Source organism: Lolium perenne, chromosome 1 (assembly GCF_019359855.2).
Source record: "Lolium perenne isolate Kyuss_39 chromosome 1, Kyuss_2.0, whole genome shotgun sequence".
Lineage (NCBI taxonomy): Eukaryota > Viridiplantae > Streptophyta > Magnoliopsida > Poales > Poaceae > Lolium > Lolium perenne.
This window is the reverse complement of record NC_067244.2, coordinates 247,568,212-247,586,102: the sequence shown is the minus strand read 5'-3', so window position 1 is coordinate 247,586,102 and position 17,891 is coordinate 247,568,212. Positions and strand designations below refer to the sequence as shown.

The 17,891-nt window shown below is 43.6% G+C and overlaps 1 protein-coding gene across 1 annotated transcript; it reads right to left on the bottom strand.

The window, feature by feature from the left end:
* Positions 1-394: 394 nt before the first annotated feature.
* LOC139834964 (uncharacterized) lies at positions 395-17,361 on the bottom strand. Its single transcript, XM_071824899.1, has 6 exons — positions 16,167-17,361; positions 15,913-16,028; positions 15,307-15,474; positions 14,558-14,917; positions 13,312-14,451; positions 395-553 (listed from the first exon to the last, which is right to left on the bottom strand). Exons 1-6 carry the CDS (start codon positions 17,359-17,361, stop codon positions 395-397), a joined length of 3,138 nt encoding a protein of 1,045 aa, XP_071681000.1.
* Between the last annotated feature and the right edge of the window lie 530 nt (positions 17,362-17,891).

Sequence of the window (17,891 nt, the reverse complement as noted above, 5' to 3'; positions counted from 1 at the left end):
CGAAGACGAAGCCGACGGAGGAGGTCACCCCAGCCTCCGGCGCGTGGTCCAGGAGGAGCGCCTGGACTCAAGGAGCATCTGGGAGGAGCCCAGCATCCAGGGGAGCAAGGAAGCGGGTCAATTTCGGCGTTCCCTTCTGCGGCACATCGCCGGGAAATCGCCAATCGCCGTCGTCTCCGTCGACCATCGCCGGAGCCGTCCATACCTTGAGCTTCAGGGTGAGCATACTCATCTGTAGAGCTAGATCTCGCATCCTAGAATCATCTGTAGCGTCCGATTCGATTCTCGCCGGAGAGCACCACCGCAGGGCATGGTCGCCGGCGTAGCTCCGGTGATCCCCTCGCTAAACCATCACCACCATTCGATTCGTCTAGTTGTGCTCGTTCAGAAACACCTAGCCGCGCATCCCGGGGAACCCTAAATCGGCGGCGCCACCGTGCTCCCCGCCGGCGCGTTTAACGTCGGTGAGGTCAACGACCTCAGTCCATTTTGACTGGTCCACGCCAACGTGGCAGTCGACGTGTAACTTGACCCCACTAGTCAGTGTCTCAGACTAGAAACGAACCGGTATGTTTAGTATTTTTACTTTATTTCAAATTCCAGAAAATTACTGAAACTTTGCAAAATTCTAGAAAATTCATTTCAACTCAGAAAAATGCAAATAATATATCAAAATACTCATAAAAATAAACTCTACTCAAATAAAATATAAAACAAAAATGTGTGTCAAAATAAAATTTCACTTATTTTTAACCTTATAAATTATGTCATTTCAATTATTTAAAATACAATTTTAATTCAATAATTAGTGAAGTTATAAAAATTAAATTTTAATTATTCAGTAACCAAGTAAAATGTTAAGATTAATTTTATTTACCATATTTGCATTAACTTAATTATTAGTGGTAATTCATAAACCCTAATTGCAAATTACTATTTTCTATTTTATTTAAATAGTAATAACTCAAGAAAATATTATAAGCCAATATTATTTTGGTAAATCAAAACTTATTTACTCAAACATCTTTAGTTAACAAGTTAATTATTTTAAACCCTAATAACAATTATTAAACCCTGATTCTTAATTAAACTAAAATAGGAGTTACTCTAATTATTAATTCTTGTGGAAAATTAATATAATGTTAAACCATTACTAATTTTGATTCAAAGTAATTAGTTACCACCCCTATATTGTCAATCATCATTTTAGGAGTTGTACCATAACTTAGAAACCCTAGTTTCAATTTGAGTAAGACATTGATCCCATTATTTTATGTGTTCATCCTAAATAGTTGAAATCCTAAAACCCTAGGGGTTTAGCCCATGTGAACATAGCCACTTCAACTTTACATATAGAACCTTAATAAGCAACAATTGAATGCATGCTCATGATCCATTAGCATAAACCAAGTCACATGAGATTGCCATTTCATGTTCCTATTCTTAATTAAAAACCTATATGATTCACTAGTATCACCTAGATATAAACCCTAACCTGTTACCACTTGTTAGCACCATTGATCATCAATCCGATATACCATACCATTAGGATCAACCTCAACCATCATAATTTAGTAGCACCATAATAATAAACCCTAATACCAACATTGTGTAGCAAATTACATTACATGCTCCTAATCAACTAAACCCTACTTAGGAAATAATAAGCCACTTAGCTTAGAAACCATCAGAGACTATTTAGTAAAGCCATTGTAAAACCATAGTAAACCCTAATAGCTAATTTATAGAACCATCTTAAATAACCATCCTTTAATATGATGTATATGGGAAACCATGGTAATAACCCTATCAATACTTACTACATATAAACCCATTCGACTTAAAGAACCCAACTAGTTCCTATTAGTGAACTAAATGAATTCAATAGTAAACCCTAGAAAGCCATAGCTCCTATATATAATAGTTCATATTCTTATTTAACCTGTTCTTCAAAAGTTATTCTTTTGAAGTACAAATGTCAATCAAACCTTAGAAGCTTAATCCTTCTTTGAAATACTCATTATTTCTTAAACAACATGTTCTTCAAAAGTTATTCTTTTAAAGTATAATATAAGTAATCATCAACCATGTTCTGTAGAACTTAAAATTGACAACTGTTCTTTATATATTATTTCACCACTATTCTTTATGTGTATAATTGTTATGATGTCTTATATCACTTGATTATGATACTAATATAACCAAACCCTAATAAGAACCTTGTTTGAGAACAATTATAAAAGTGCAACCAACCCTAAAGAAATCTTTACAACTCATCCATCCTAAATCATCGAGGTTAGATTACGCTCGGGACGATTGCATCTCATACTATGCATTATAGCATCTTTGCCAGTTCTTTAAACATTGTCCTTACCGGACGATGATGGTATTTCAGCATTTGGAGTTATCACGTACCGAAGCTTTTGCCTGCATAATCTTGCAGTCAAGAAAGGCAAGTTCATCGCTTGCTCATGTCATTTGATTATTTTTATCAAACTATATGCAAAGTACTATACTTATCACTCATGCATTGAAAAGCAAATATTATTTTACAATTATGAATATGACTATGTGGTGGGCAATGGAACCATGGTATGTGTTGATATAGTGGAGGTTCCATTGCAATGGGTTATATCACCCTAGGATTAATTACCAATGCCGTCCAGTGATTCTAGCGCCGTACATATCGCGTTATCCATAAGATCTATAATGGCTCTGGGGAAGTCAGCTGTATCTTTTCCCTTCTGCACGCCAACGGATCGGAGAGCTGGTGGGGTGCTGGAGGCACTACCGCAATAGGTTGGGAAATCCTTTTAAATCCCCATCCATTAGTGATGATAAGCTCAACGATCTATGAGGGATTGTCCGGAGTACACCATGAGTAAAGCCGTATTATCGGGGGAAGTCTACTGGAGGTGTACGGTTGGACAAAAGGGTGGGTTTGCAGGGTCGCGGAGAAGGCAGTGATTGGCTTGGATCTTATACTGGGCCTCACACCAAAGGAAGTGTGGACGGGGACATACTCTCGGCCGGCAACATGGTTAAGATCTCTTGTGGGGTAAAGTAACGCACCTCTGCAGAGGGTATCAAGAATTGTGACTGTCACTCCTGTTAGGAAGGGAACTGCGAACGCGGGCAGAAAGGAACTCCACGAAGTTCTAGTCAACCTGTGAAGACTGACGGGCATAGTTTTCAGAATAAAATAAACCTTTTGAAGAAATGATTACAAAAACTTGCATTGGCCTATGACTTTCTGGTCTATGGCTGTAGCTAGTGCATGATACACATATTTCCTAATATGAACTTGCTGAGTACGCTCGTACTCATTCTATCTCGTTTGAACCCCTTCTTAGAGCAATGCACCGAAGGAGAAACTACCGTGGAACTCGAAGACAAAGGAGTTAACCGCAACAAGATGAAGAAGCCAATCAACGAAGTCAATGGAGTCAACTTCGCATCAGCTAGAGTGGAAACTTAGACTATTAATAGAAGGGAACATTTCCCTAATCCTAGCACCTAAGTAGCTAGAATTCTATAGCAAGCCAAGTAGCTCTTAAGCTAGAGTTAGCAATCAGATATACTACGAGTCGTTCTTCTGGAGCTTTATTTGAAGTTTTACCTCACTGTAAAGTAGGAGGTTGTGTTAATCTTATGTAAACAGTTCGTGTGTACTTCTATAGACATACCTTGGACTCGCATATGTTTCTGTTGTACCACTCTGAGGGATGTAATATGGGTGGAACGGTGTTTCACTTGTGTTATGTCAACGACTTGTGTACTACACCATGCAGTGGTACGCTGGGTCACCGCAGCTGGTATCAGAGCAAATGCTTTGACCCTAGGATTAAAACCCTTTAAAGGAGACCTATAGGTTTGGTAGTGTCTATAGGAAGTTGTCTTAGCCAAACCAACTATTCTTTTGACTTGAGATGGGTATTCACTTGAGAATAATCCTGACACACTTGAGTCAATCTTTCTTATCTATCTTTCTTTAGTAAAGTTAGTTAGTTATCTGACTTCATTCCAAATAATTAGAACACCATTGAAGCTTAAGATAATTGGTGGTAGTAGACCACAGTTGGTATACAATACATGGTAGTCCAAAGAGAGGATACAACCATAAGGAAGATATCCTATTGGAAGAAGTATACCAATGCAAGTTATAGTTAAGTAAGAGTCATTAAAAATGTCAAATGACTGATGTTAAGTAAGGGAGATAAGTTATACAAGGTAGTATATGTCTATGATGAGTCAATCATACGAGGTAAGGAAGAGTGATAGGAGTTACATGAGTCTACTTTCAATAATAAACTAGGTACTCATATATGATTCACTTGAGAATCATGGTATGATGGAGTAGAACATCATAAGTACGATAACAAAAGGATGATAAGGAGTAGGATTTAGGGAATAGTTCGAAAGCTTAGGCCTTAAAATCCTAATAACTGTACCAAGAATGTTAGATCCATAGTCCTTAATTTGAAGAAGGCTTATTTAGAGCATATCACATAGAGAAATCCTAGAGTTATAGGTGGTATATTCTAAACAATCATGTGTTTAGAGTAGACATGTTAGAACTAATTGTATTATAGGAAGTAGTCCTCAATAGCACATATATTTGGTATACTGTTTTGTTAGTACTTCCAAAGAAAACTAGGTTAATTCCAACTATCCTAGGCCATTTTGTTTCAAGTTTGTCTCATTGCAAATGTGCAATTAAGATAAATGTTGAGACCACTAGTAGAAATTCACGTATTGTGCTAAGTATCACAACCTAAACCTATCTTATGTGGTGTTATATACTACACATCTGATCCTGATGTTTAGGGATGTCTTACCCAATTATTATATTCAGGCATATAATGATGTGTATTATAAGCACAAAGCTGGATTTTACTGGATTTTATTGGATTTTCATTGTTTGACTAGATCCATACATGAAGTTTGAATTTGATATGCAAATGCATGTTGCAATATCAAGCTCTTACTTGATGTTATAGGTCTAGAGGGTAAAGGTATTCGTGTGAGGAAGTGACGAATTCTGAAGTTTTTGAAGACAAAATGAAGGTTCACTTGAAGAAGGAAGTAAAAATTGTGGGAAGCAACCACAACAATTTGAAGGAAGGACCAATTAAAACTCATTTCTATCCTTAATCGAGGAGTATTTCAACATGGAAGTACCATGAAAGTGAGAAAAATAGTGAATATGGAGCAGTAGAAGTAGAGCTGTATTCATTCTAAGAAGAAGGGAATGCAAGTGAAGTCAATTACAATACTATTTTCATAGTGTCAACAAGTGGTTTTCTTGCAAAACAAACCCTAGAAGAAGGAAGATAGACAAGTGAAGTCGTAGCTGGTATAATAAGACCGCAGCTGATATAGGATAACCATGAAGAGAAAGAATGTGAAGTGAGGTATTTCTTATCTAAAACTATGTAAGTAGCCACAGCTGGTAGGTAGATATTGCCTAAAACCATAACATAGTCACAACTGGTATCCAATAAGCAACACCTGGTGCTAGATAGTCTGCAGCTGGTACCAGATAGCCCACAACCTGAACATTTCTTTACCCTAAAAGAAAGGGGGATTCCGCAGCTAGTATTTCACAGCCGGTATCTCGTAGTTGGTAAATATTTAGTCGGAGGATTCACATCGGATATCCACAACTGTGTGGATACACCGCAAAGAAGTCTTCGTGAGACTTTAGAAAGGTACAAAATATAAACCAGACTTAAACCAACTACCTAACCTTGGAGTTTAATGATGAGAAGAAAAGGAGTTTGAAGATCATTAGTAAACTCCAAGGGGGAGAGGAAAGCTGAAGGAGAAGTATTAAGATATTATTGGTAGTGTGATAGATGGAGAAAAAGGTCTGAACTGAGAGGAAGTCCGATCTTATTTTTATAAGGTTGTTGGGAAGTACCCATATAAAAGTACTCTCAGGAGGATGTCAGACCAGAAGCCGAGGTTCATATCTCGAGGAAGTAAGGGTTAGACCTTAACTTGAGTTGGTAATTGTAATTACTCGAAACCAAGAGAACTCAAGTAAGTCCAAGATAATGAAAATGGATGAAGAAGTTATCGGAGGACAATCAAAGCCTAAGAAAACAAAAGACTGAAGGTATTAATCATACCAAAACATAAGCCTATTAGAAAGATTCCTTTCATGGAACCTAAAGAAACCAAAGGGAAGATAACTAGTATAAACTAGAAGCCATGATTGGATGGACTAAATGAGTCTAATCCATTCGTAGGACTAAACAACCAGGACATGCCTATTGTAAATACCTTACTAAGTACCATTACTTTCGTTATGGTAGTAAGGGAAAACAATACCCTACCTTAAATAGATCTTTTAGAATTAAGGTTTGGACATCGCAGCTGGTACACCATAGTGCCATATTACACCGCAGCTGGATTACCACAGCTGGTAGAACCAAGATTTGAGTACCCAAATAGGAAGATGTCACCACAACCATTAGTAAAGTCCCTTAACACCATAAGATGTCCTAATCCAGGAATCTTTGGAAAGTAAGCCGATAAGCTTAGAGTGTTGGAAGAAATCATAGAATAGAAGGCAGTAACAGTGCCAGACATCAGAAGACTCCAGGAAGGATCTGGACAAGGGATATATTCCACTATATCTAGTGTGATCACCATGGAGTTGAAGGATGGTGATCTGTTCAAGACATTTCAACCTTCCGAAACATGAGAGCGTTCGAACTTCGGGACGAAGTTCAATTTAAGGGGGAGAGGCTGTAATATCCCAGGTTTAGAGGCAATAAAATAAGAGAACACCAAAGTGTGCATTGCATTCATGCATAGAAAATCCGGGGAATTTTCGCTTCAAATAAAACTTACCACAGAATCAAGTTTCACTTGACTTGCTGGAACTGAAGTAGATCATCAAGTCAAGCGCTATAAACTTCACTGTGATCTTTGCTAAAACCTTATTTTGGGTAGAGATGATTTGATCTATGGATTAGATCAAATGGAATTAGTTTTACAACAAACAACACCTTAAGTAAGGGTCAACTATAAGATCTTATAAAGGATATCAACATGACATTCCTTACAATAACACATTCTTTAAGAATCAAACACTAACTTATTAACACTTCAAAGTTAGCAACTACTTTTGTGTGTAATTTAATTCACTTCTAAACTTATTAATAAATAAGGTAAATCACAGGGTCTAAAGTGCATAAAAGCCACACATTCTTATTTAAATCATAACTTATTAAGTATATGGAATATCATAAAACTAAATCCATTTACATTACGATTTATAGTTCAAACTATTTGAATCAAACTAACTATGAGCATTTTGGAACTCATATGATCATGCCTTGGTGAAATCAAACACCAACTATCCAAATTTGAGGAATAACCTTCAATTTTAACCTTTTCACCAATATTATAATATAAATCCAATCCAATATGATATAGTGACTCATCAACAATAATAAAACCATCCACAAGATACTTAGTAGCAAATGCCACTTGGCTATCCAAAAATAAATCATATGAGGGGATAAGGATCATGCCACATGGGATGAAAATATCTACATGACTTGCTTTCCAAGCTTTGTCACCTCATGCTCAAAGGATTGCTATGGATGAGGGCATGACACCCAAGCACCTTACTCATCAAACCAACACAAGAGTCACCACCTATGTGTCATGATACTAGAGCTTGCCCAAGCCTATAAATAGAGCCACACCCTTCATCCATTTGCTCATCAAGTACCATGATACATGGGAACAAACACATAGAGCCACTCCATATGAATTAGCTAGGATCAAGATGAAGAAGCTAGGAGGTGGAGGCATACCACAAGAAGAAGGTTTATCAGATTTCCTGAAGAACAAGCTACAGAATATTGCAAGGTAGGATCCCTAGGCAAACCATATATTTAGAGGATCATATCATTATCTCTTGAGAAGGACCTTAGTAAACCAATTCCATAATCATCACAATTAGGTATTAATTAGAAACCCTAAGAATCTAAGTGAGTGAGATGAGAGGAATGATAAAGAGTGATTAGTGAGGAATAAGTGGATATTGTCTAATGCATGATTATACCTTGTAGATATAGATGATCAGTTAAACCCATGTTATTAATAGATCTCATCTATCACATAAAATAATAAGTATATCACTAGTAGTTAATCCCAAACCAATCCTCATGCCTTGTGTAGAGGAGTAATCCTAGTCAATTAAACATAACCTAACTATTGCTTACATCCTAAACCTAGTGGTGTATCACATTGGTGATCACTACTAAAACCCTAGACCAAGTCTGAAATCCAACCCATGGATTACTTTGGATTATAGGTAGAACCCTGCCATGCATCATGCCTATTTCCTACTTCAAATAGTGAAGTATTCCCAAAACCATAAACCTTGTCATATAGAACCAATCTACATAAAATATTGTTTCCTAACTTGTGTATCATAGATCACAAGTATAAGCCAAGCCATACATACTTTAGAACTAAATGCCATTTGGTGAGTAAAGTGAAACCAATATCCAAATCATCTTCTTAAAACTTAAGAACTATCCATCACATAAAATCATGAACCAATTCCATTTCCTTTACTATTTGTTAAACCCTAGCCATAATTAAATTATATGTGAATGATCTCTATGGTTAAGCACTAGAAAAATAAACTGTGTTCACCATGCACATGTTCTAAATTTCAAACCAATTAAAATAGGTTTGGTTTCTAAATAAAAATAAATTGAGACAAACCCTTAAGCCATATCTATTTTCAAATGCACCTCACTAAAACACAAAACTAATAAAAGATTAAATATTTGTTTTAAAATAAAACCATGCAGTAACCACTATTATCAAGTGATATGGAAATTCAAATGTTTTAGAACTTGCAAAAACAAAACAGAATTCAAATTTGAATTCAACTAACAAATTCAAAACAGAAAATAAAAACAGAAAATAGAAAAGAGAGAAAAAGAGAGAAAGCTCACACGGCCGCGCAGCCCAAGAAGAGCCCAGACCAGCACCACCTCTACAACCCAAAGAGCAGCCCACGTTGAAGCCCAGAAGCAGTCCAGCCCACGTCCAAATACCGTTTCGCTTGCTTTAAAAATCGTGCGTGGAGAAATGACTTCGCCGTCGTCGTCTCCGAGCTCGACAGCGCGGCGGAGCCAGTAGGCCACGATCTCGTCGTCGATAAGCTTACCCCGGACGTCGTCAGACCTCTCAGAACCGCGCCCAATATCTCTCGCGTCCGAGCTTATCCGCGGACGAGGAGATCCTTGCCAGCTAGAAGCTTCCAGAGACCGCCACCTCTCCACCATGGCCGTCGCCGTGTCGAGGCCACAGGGTTTCCCTTGGCCTATAAATAGGTGGAGAGCAGCGCCGTGCACTTCTTGTTCACCTCCACCACTCCATTGCTACTTAGACGCTCCCTATCTCTCCCGCTCATCCACTCTCTATCGCCGGAGTCGAAGACGAAGCCGACGGAGGAGGTCACCCCAGCCTCCGGCGCGTGGTCCAGGAGGAGCGCCTGGACTCAAGGAGCATCTGGGAGGAGCCCAGCATCCAGGGGAGCAAGGAAGCGGGTCAATTTCGGCGTTCCCTTCTGCGGCACATCGCCGGGAAATCGCCAATCGCCGTCGTCTCCGTCGACCATCGCCGGAGCCGTCCATACCTTGAGCTTCAGGGTGAGCATACTCATCTGTAGAGCTAGATCTCGCATCCTAGAATCATCTGTAGCGTCCGATTCGATTCTCGCCGGAGAGCACCACCGCAGGGCATGGTCGCCGGCGTAGCTCCGGTGATCCCCTCGCTAAACCATCACCACCATTCGATTCGTCTAGTTGTGCTCGTTCAGAAACACCTAGCCGCGCATCCCGGGGAACCCTAAATCGGCGGCGCCACCGTGCTCTGGCCGCCGGCGTTTAAACGTCGGTGAGGTCAACGACCTCAGTCCATTTTGACTGGTCCACGCCAACGTGGCAGTCGACGTGTAACTTGACCCCACTAGTCAGTGTCTCAGACTAGAAACGAACCGGTATGTTTAGTATTTTTACTTTATTTCAAATTCCAGAAAATTACTGAAACTTTGCAAAATTCTAGAAAATTCATTTCAACTCAGAAAAATGCAAATAATATATCAAAATACTCATAAAAATAAACTCTACTCAAATAAAATATAAAACAAAAATGTGTGTCAAAATAAAATTTCACTTATTTTTAACCTTATAAATTATGTCATTTCAATTATTTAAAATACAATTTTAATTCAATAATTAGTGAAGTTATAAAAATTAAATTTTAATTATTCAGTAACCAAGTAAAATGTTAAGATTAATTTTATTTACCATATTTGCATTAACTTAATTATTAGTGGTAATTCATAAACCCTAATTGCAAATTACTATTTTCTATTTTATTTAAATAGTAATAACTCAAGAAAATATTATAAGCCAATATTATTTTGGTAAATCAAAACTTATTTACTCAAACATCTTTAGTTAACAAGTTAATTATTTTAAACCCTAATAACAATTATTAAACCTGATTCTTAATTAAACTAAAATAGGAGTTACTCTAATTATTAATTCTTGTGGAAAATTAATATAATGTTAAACCATTACTAATTTTGATTCAAAGTAATTAGTTACCACCCCTATATTGTCAATCATCATTTTAGGAGTTGTACCATAACTTAGAAACCCTAGTTTCAATTTGAGTAAGACATTGATCCCATTATTTTATGTGTTCATCCTAAATAGTTGAAATCCTAAAACCCTAGGGGTTTAGCCCATGTGAACATAGCCACTTCAACTTTACATATAGAACCTTAATAAGCAACAATTGAATGCATGCTCATGATCCATTAGCATAAACCAAGTCACATGAGATTGTCATTTCATGTTCCTATTCTTAATTAAAAACCTATATGATTCACTAGTATCACCTAGATATAAACCCTAACCTGTTACCACTTGTTAGCACCATTGATCATCAATCCGATATACCATACCATTAGGATCAACCTCAACCATCATAATTTAGTAGCACCATAATAATAAACCCTAATACCAACATTGTGTAGCAAATTACATTACATGCTCCTAATCAACTAAACCCTACTTAGGAAATAATAAGCCACTTAGCTTAGAAACCATCAGAGACTATTTAGTAAAGCCATTGTAAAACCATAGTAAACCCTAATAGCTAATTTATAGAACCATCTTAAATAACCATCCTTTAATATGATGTATATGGGAAACCATGGTAATAACCCTATCAATACTTACTACATATAAACCCATTCGACTTAAAGAACCCAACTAGTTCCTATTAGTGAACTAAATGAATTCAATAGTAAACCCTAGAAAGCCATAGCTCCTATATATAATAGTTCATATTCTTATTTAACCTGTTCTTCAAAAGTTATTCTTTTGAAGTACAAATGTCAATCAAACCTTAGAAGCTTAATCCTTCTTTGAAATACTCATTATTTCTTAAACAACATGTTCTTCAAAAGTTATTCTTTTAAAGTATAATATAAGTAATCATCAACCATGTTCTGTAGAACTTAAAATTGACAACTGTTCTTTATATATTATTTCACCACTATTCTTTATGTGTATAATTGTTATGATGTCTTATATCACTTGATTATGATACTAATATAACCAAACCCTAATAAGAACCTTGTTTGAGAACAATTATAAAAGTGCAACCAACCCTAAAGAAATCTTTACAACTCATCCATCCTAAATCATCGAGGTTAGATTACGCTCGGGACGATTGCATCTCATACTATGCATTATAGCATCTTTGCCAGTTCTTTAAACATTGTCCTTACCGGACGATGATGGTATTTCAGCATTTGGAGTTATCACGTACCGAAGCTTTTGCTTGCATAATCTTGCAGTCAAGAAAGGCAAGTTCATCGCTTGCTCATGTCATTTGATTATTTTTATCAAACTATATGCAAAGTACTATACTTATCACTCATGCATTGAAAAGCAAATATTATTTTACAATTATGAATATGACTATGTGGTGGGCAATGGAACCATGGTATGTGTTGATATGGTGGAGGTTCCATTGCAATGGGTTATATCACCCTAGGATTAATTACCAATGCCGTCCAGTGATTCTAGCGCCGTACATATCGCGTTATCCATAAGATCTATAATGGCTCTGGGGAAGTCAGCTGTATCTTTTCCCTTCTGCACGCCAACGGATCGGAGAGCTGGTGGGGTGCTGGAGGCACTACCGCAATAGGTTGGGAAATCCTTTTAAATCCCCATCCATTAGTGATGATAAGCTCAACGATCTATGAGGGATTGTCCGGAGTACACCATGAGTAAAGCCGTATTATCGGGGGAAGTCTCCTGGAGGTGTACGGTGGGACCAAAGGGTGGGTTTGGTGGTCGCGGAGAAGGCGGTGATTGGCTTGGATCTTATCTTTGGGCCTCACACCAAAGGAAGTGTGGACGGGGACATACTCTCGGCCGGCAACATGGTTAAGATCTCTTGTGGGGTAAAGTAACGCACCTCTGCAGAGGGTATCAAGAATTGTATTTGTCACTCCCTGTTCGGGAAGGGAATCGCTGAACGCGGCAGGAAAGGAACTCCACGAAGTTCTAGTCAACCTGTGAAGACTGACGGGCATAGTTTTCAGAATAAAATAAACCTTTTGAAGAAATGATTACAAAAACTTGCATTGGCCTATGACTTTCTGGTGTATGGCTGTAGCTAGTGCATGATACACATATTTCCTAATATGAACTTGCTGAGTACGCTCGTACTCATTCTATCTCGTTTGAACCCCCTTCTTAGAGCAATGCACCGAAGGAGAAACTACCGTGGAACTCGAAGACAAAGGAGTTAACTGCAACAAGATGAAGAAGCCAATCAACGAAGTCAATGGAGTCAACTTCTGCATCAGTTAGAGTGGAAACTTAGACTATTAATAGAAGGGAACATTTCCCTAATCCTAGCACCTAAGTAGCTAGAATTCTATAGCAAGCCAAGTAGCTCTTAAGCTAGAGTTAGCAATCAGATATACTACGAGTCGTTCTTCTGGAGCTTTATTTGAAGTTTTACCTCACTGTAAAGTAGGAGGTTGTGTTAATCTTATGTAAACAGTTCGTGTGTACTTCTATAGACATACCTTGGACTCGCATATGTTTCTGTTGTACCACTCTGAGGGATGTAATATGGGTGGAACGGTGTTTCACTTGTGTTATGTCAACGACTTGTGTACTACACCATGCAGTGGTACGCTGGGTCACCGCATTCGGCGCTGGAGCGAGATACCGTGGGCTGTCGCTTAGACGACCAGGAGATGAGCGAGGGGCCGAAGTAGACGCAGTAGCCAGACGTGGAGCGACGCGTGTCGGGGCAGCCTGCCCAATCGGCGTCCGAGTAGGCGACGATGTCCGTGGCGGTGGAGGCGTGGAGAGAAAGACCGAAGTCCATGGTACCACGAATGTAGCGGAGGATCCGCTTGACCGCAGCCCAATGAGGATCCCGCGGAGCGTGCATGTGAAGGCACACCTGCTGAACAGCATACTGCAGCTCGGGGCGAGCCAAGGTGAGGTACTGCAGGGCACCGACGATGGAGCGGTAAGATGATGCGTCCGTGGCCAAGGAACCGTCTGTGGCGGAGAGCTTGGACTTCGTGTCGACAGGCGTGGCCGCGGGTTTGCAATTAAGCATACCGGCGCGGTCCAGGAGCTCATGGGCGTATTTGCGCTGATGAAGGAAGAATCCGTCGGTGCGACGGACGACCTCGATGCCGAGGAAGTAGTGCAGAGGCCCCAAGTCCTTGAGGGCGAACTCAGCGCGAAGACGGTCGGTGAGCTGGCGTAGTAGGTCCGTGGAGCTGGCCGTTAAGATGATGTCGTCGACGTAGAGCAGCAGGTACGCGGTGGTGGCGCCATTGTTGTACACGAACAGCGATGCATCGGAGCGGGTGGAGCGGAAGCCGAGTTGGTGAAGAAACGCTGCGATGCGCTGGTACCAGGCGCGTGGGGCCTGCTTGAGCCCGTATAACGAGCGCGAGAGCAGGCACACGTGGTCGGGGTGGGCGCTGTCGACGAACCCAGTGGGCTGCTGGCAGAAGACCTGCTCCTCGAGATGGCCGTGAAGAAAGGCGTTGGAGACGTCCATCTGATGCACGGGCCATGCGCGGGAGACCGCGAGCTGAAGAATGGTGCGGATCGTCCCGGGCTTGACGACCAGGGCGAAGGTGTCGGTGAAGTCGACGCCGGCGCGCTGGCGAAAGCCGCGAACCACCCACCACGCCTTGTGGCGGTCGAGGGTACCGTCCGGATGGAACTTGTGCTTGAAGACCCACTTCCCGGTGATGATGTTGGCGTGAGGGGGGCGGGGAACAAGCGTCCATGTCTGGTTCCGCTGCAGGGCGTCGAACTCATCATGCATGGCCGCAAACCACTGCGGGTCGCGAAGAGCAGCCCGGGCAGAGGCGGGCAGGGGCGGTGGTAGGACTGGGGAAGGCGCGGAAGTCGACGCGGTGCAGACGTACTCGTCCGAGGGGTACCGCGTACTCGGGACGCGAATCCCCGCGCGGGCGCGCGTGAGGGGGCCCATCGCCGGTGCTGGAGGAGGCGGAGGTGGGGCTGGAGGCGAGGCATCGCCCGAGCTGGAGCTCGAGGGCGACGCGGTCGAGGACGCAGCGGTGCCCGAGGATGACACGGCGGTGCCCGAGGCAGTGCTCGAGGGCGACGCGGGCGGTGTCTGGGGCGAGGCGGTGGCGCCCGAGGCGGGGCTCGAGGGCGCCGTGTGTGAGCCCGAGGCAGGGCTCGAGGGCGTCACGGGAGGCGTCGCAGCTGTAGTAGAGGGAGCGCGCGGGGGCGCTACCGCAGGGACCTCCACCAAGGTAGGGCCGCGACGCCGCGGACTGTCAGTCGCGGGAAGAGAAGTCCGCACCTGTTCCTGTGCAAAGGGAAAACAGTGCTCGTCAAAGTAAACGTGCCGAGACGTGATGACGCGGTGAGAGACCGGATCATAGCAACGATAGCCTTTGGTGTTAGCCGGGTAACCGAGAAATACACACGGAATGGAGCGAGGTGCGAGTTTATGAGGGGTGATGGCAGCGGTACTAGGGAAACAACGACAACCGAAAATACGGAGACCGTCGTATGAGGGAGGTGAGCCAAACAGGAGGTTATGTGGTGTGTAATTCCAGCGAGGGCGACACGGGCGTAGGTTGACTAGGAGAGTGGCGGTGGAGAGGGCGTCCGGCCAGAACTGGGGGGGCATGTGAGCGTGGAACAGGAGGGTACGGACACAGTCATTAAGGGTGCGTAGGACGCGCTCGGCGCGACCGTTCTGCTGGGAGGTGTATGGGCAAGTTAGGCGGAATATGGTGCCGTGGGTGGAGAGGAGGATGCGGATGGCGGTGTTGTCGAACTCCTTGCCGTTGTCAGTTTGGAGGGCGAGGATGGGGCGACCGAACTGCGTAGACACATAAGAATAAAAGGCGGTGAGTGTTGAGGCGACGTCAGATTTCTTACGAAGAGGAAAAGTCCAGACAAAGTGAGAAAAATCATCGAGAATAACTAGATAATAAAGAAAACCAGAATGACTCGGTATAGGGGACGTCCATACATCACTATGAAGTAATTGAAAAGGAAAAGATGCAACTGTGGATGAAGTACTAAAAGGAAGCCGAACATGTTTGCCTAGTCGGCAGGCATCACATGAGTGAGCCGCCAGTTTATTACATGAAAAAGAAAAGCCTCTCATTATTTGGCGGAGCGAGGTGGAGCTGGGATGGCCAAGACGAGCGTGCCAAAGGTCGACGCCGGTAGAGAGCGCCCGAGGTGCAGCGTGAGTGGAGGGAGACGGCTGAACGGGGTATAGGTCGCCGGGACTCTCACAGCGGTGCAAAACCATCCGGGTACGGGCGTCCTTTACAGAAAAACCAAACTCGTCAAATTCCACAGTTACAGAGTTATCACGAGAAAGAGTTTTGACGGAAACTAAATTCTGAACAAGATGTGGTGAAACTAAGACATTATTAAGAGACAATGGTGTGGAATTAGAAGGGAAAGGAGTGGAGCCAATATGAGAGATGGGAAGACCAGCACCGTTACCGACGATGATGCGAGAGGAAGTGGATGTCGGAGATGAAGTGGAAAGGTTACCCGGGTGAGCAGCCATGTGTGCGGAGGCTCCGGTGTCCATGAACCAATCGCCACCGCCAGAGTAAGCGCCCGGCGAGGGGGCGTGCTGAAGGGCGGTGTAGAGCGCGGGGTCCCAGTGGGCCGTCGGGGCCTGCGGCATCATGCCGCCGTAGGCGGGAGCGTAGGGCAGGCCGGCGGGAGCGTAGGGCAGGCCGGCGGGAGCCTGCGGTGGAGCGGCGATGAAGGCCTGGTGCGTCTGCGGACAGGGGCCGACGGTGCCGGGGACGGGTGGGCGCGGAACGGGCATGGTGTAGGCGTGCACGACCCCCGTCCAGGGGTTGTGTCCGCCCGCCCACGGCGGAGTGGGGTGTGAGTACCCGGGGCGCGGACCGACGATGTCGGGGCCACCGTTGTTGCCACCGCCGCGGCCACCACCACGGCCACGGCCACCGCCCCCTCCTCCTTGGTGTTGTTGCGGCTGAGGCGCAGGGTGTGGAGGGGCGGGGGTGGGCGCCGGTGGAGCTCCTCCGCCATGAGGAAGGACGCTGTTGCCGCTGGCCCATAGGGCGTTGTGAACCGCCCGGGTGCGCACACCCTTCAGCCGGCGTTCCTCCAGCCGGAGGTAGTCGACCGCCCGCTCGAACGTAGGGTTGGTCATGAGGGTGAGGTTGGAGGCGGCGTTGCCGAGGTCCTCGTTGAGGCCGGCGGTGAGGGTGGAGAGGAGGAGCTCGTCGCCAATCTGGAACCCAAGGTCCTGGAGCTCGTCGGAGATGGCCTTGAGGCGCAGGCAGTAGGCGTCCAAGGTTTGATCGCCCTGGGGTGTGCCGAAGAATTCCTGCTGCAAAAAGACAACACGTTGGAGCTTGTTATTGGTGAAGAGGCCGTTGATCTTTCCCCACACCGTGCGGGCATCATCGCCTTCCCGAACGACGGTCTTGAAGATGTCCGGCGAGACGGTGAGGAAGAGCCAGCGGATGATGGTGGCGTCGATGGCCAGCCAGTCGGAGTAGCAGGCGAGGAGGTCGGCGGTGCCGTCGATGTGATCACGCAGGTTGTACTCGCGGAAGAGGATGTAGAAGTACGTCTTCCAGGCGAGGTAGTTGGCGGTGGTGGTGGACAGCTTGACGGGGACATGATCGGTGATGGCGACGGCGCGGAGTTGGCCGGGGTCGGGGATGGAGGAGTCGGCGAAGGGGTTGGAGCTAGGGGTGGACATGGTGGGGAAGAGGAGGCGGCGCGCGGCTGGAGAGGAGAGGCGGCGCGGCTAGGGTTTAGGATCTAAGAGGTGTCTGATACCATGTAGAAGGAGATGCAATGCTCGATGTATTGATCGGATGCATATGGCGGTACATATATAGGCCACGTTCTCGACTATACAAGGAAGGAGGCGGGCCCAAAAGTAAATACAAGGATATGTATCGCTATACAATAACTACAGAGGATACACATCCGGTATACAAGATATGTATCTCAACAGCTGTTACTCATGGATAGTCTCTCGTAAGTTGGATGTTCAAAACTCATTTCTCTGTGGTGTCTTGGATATATATCGACGCGGATTTTCTACCTAGGGTGATAGCTACGCATAGGCTTAGAATCGTTGGATGTGATCTTGTGATTTGTGCTGCCGTTAAATTCCGTTAGTGGTATCCGTTTGGGGCAAACCGTGGCCGTTCAAAAACTACAAAAGGAGAATCGTGCCATGCCGTAGAGAAACTGCAGAAAAGAAGTAGCCGCATGCCCGTT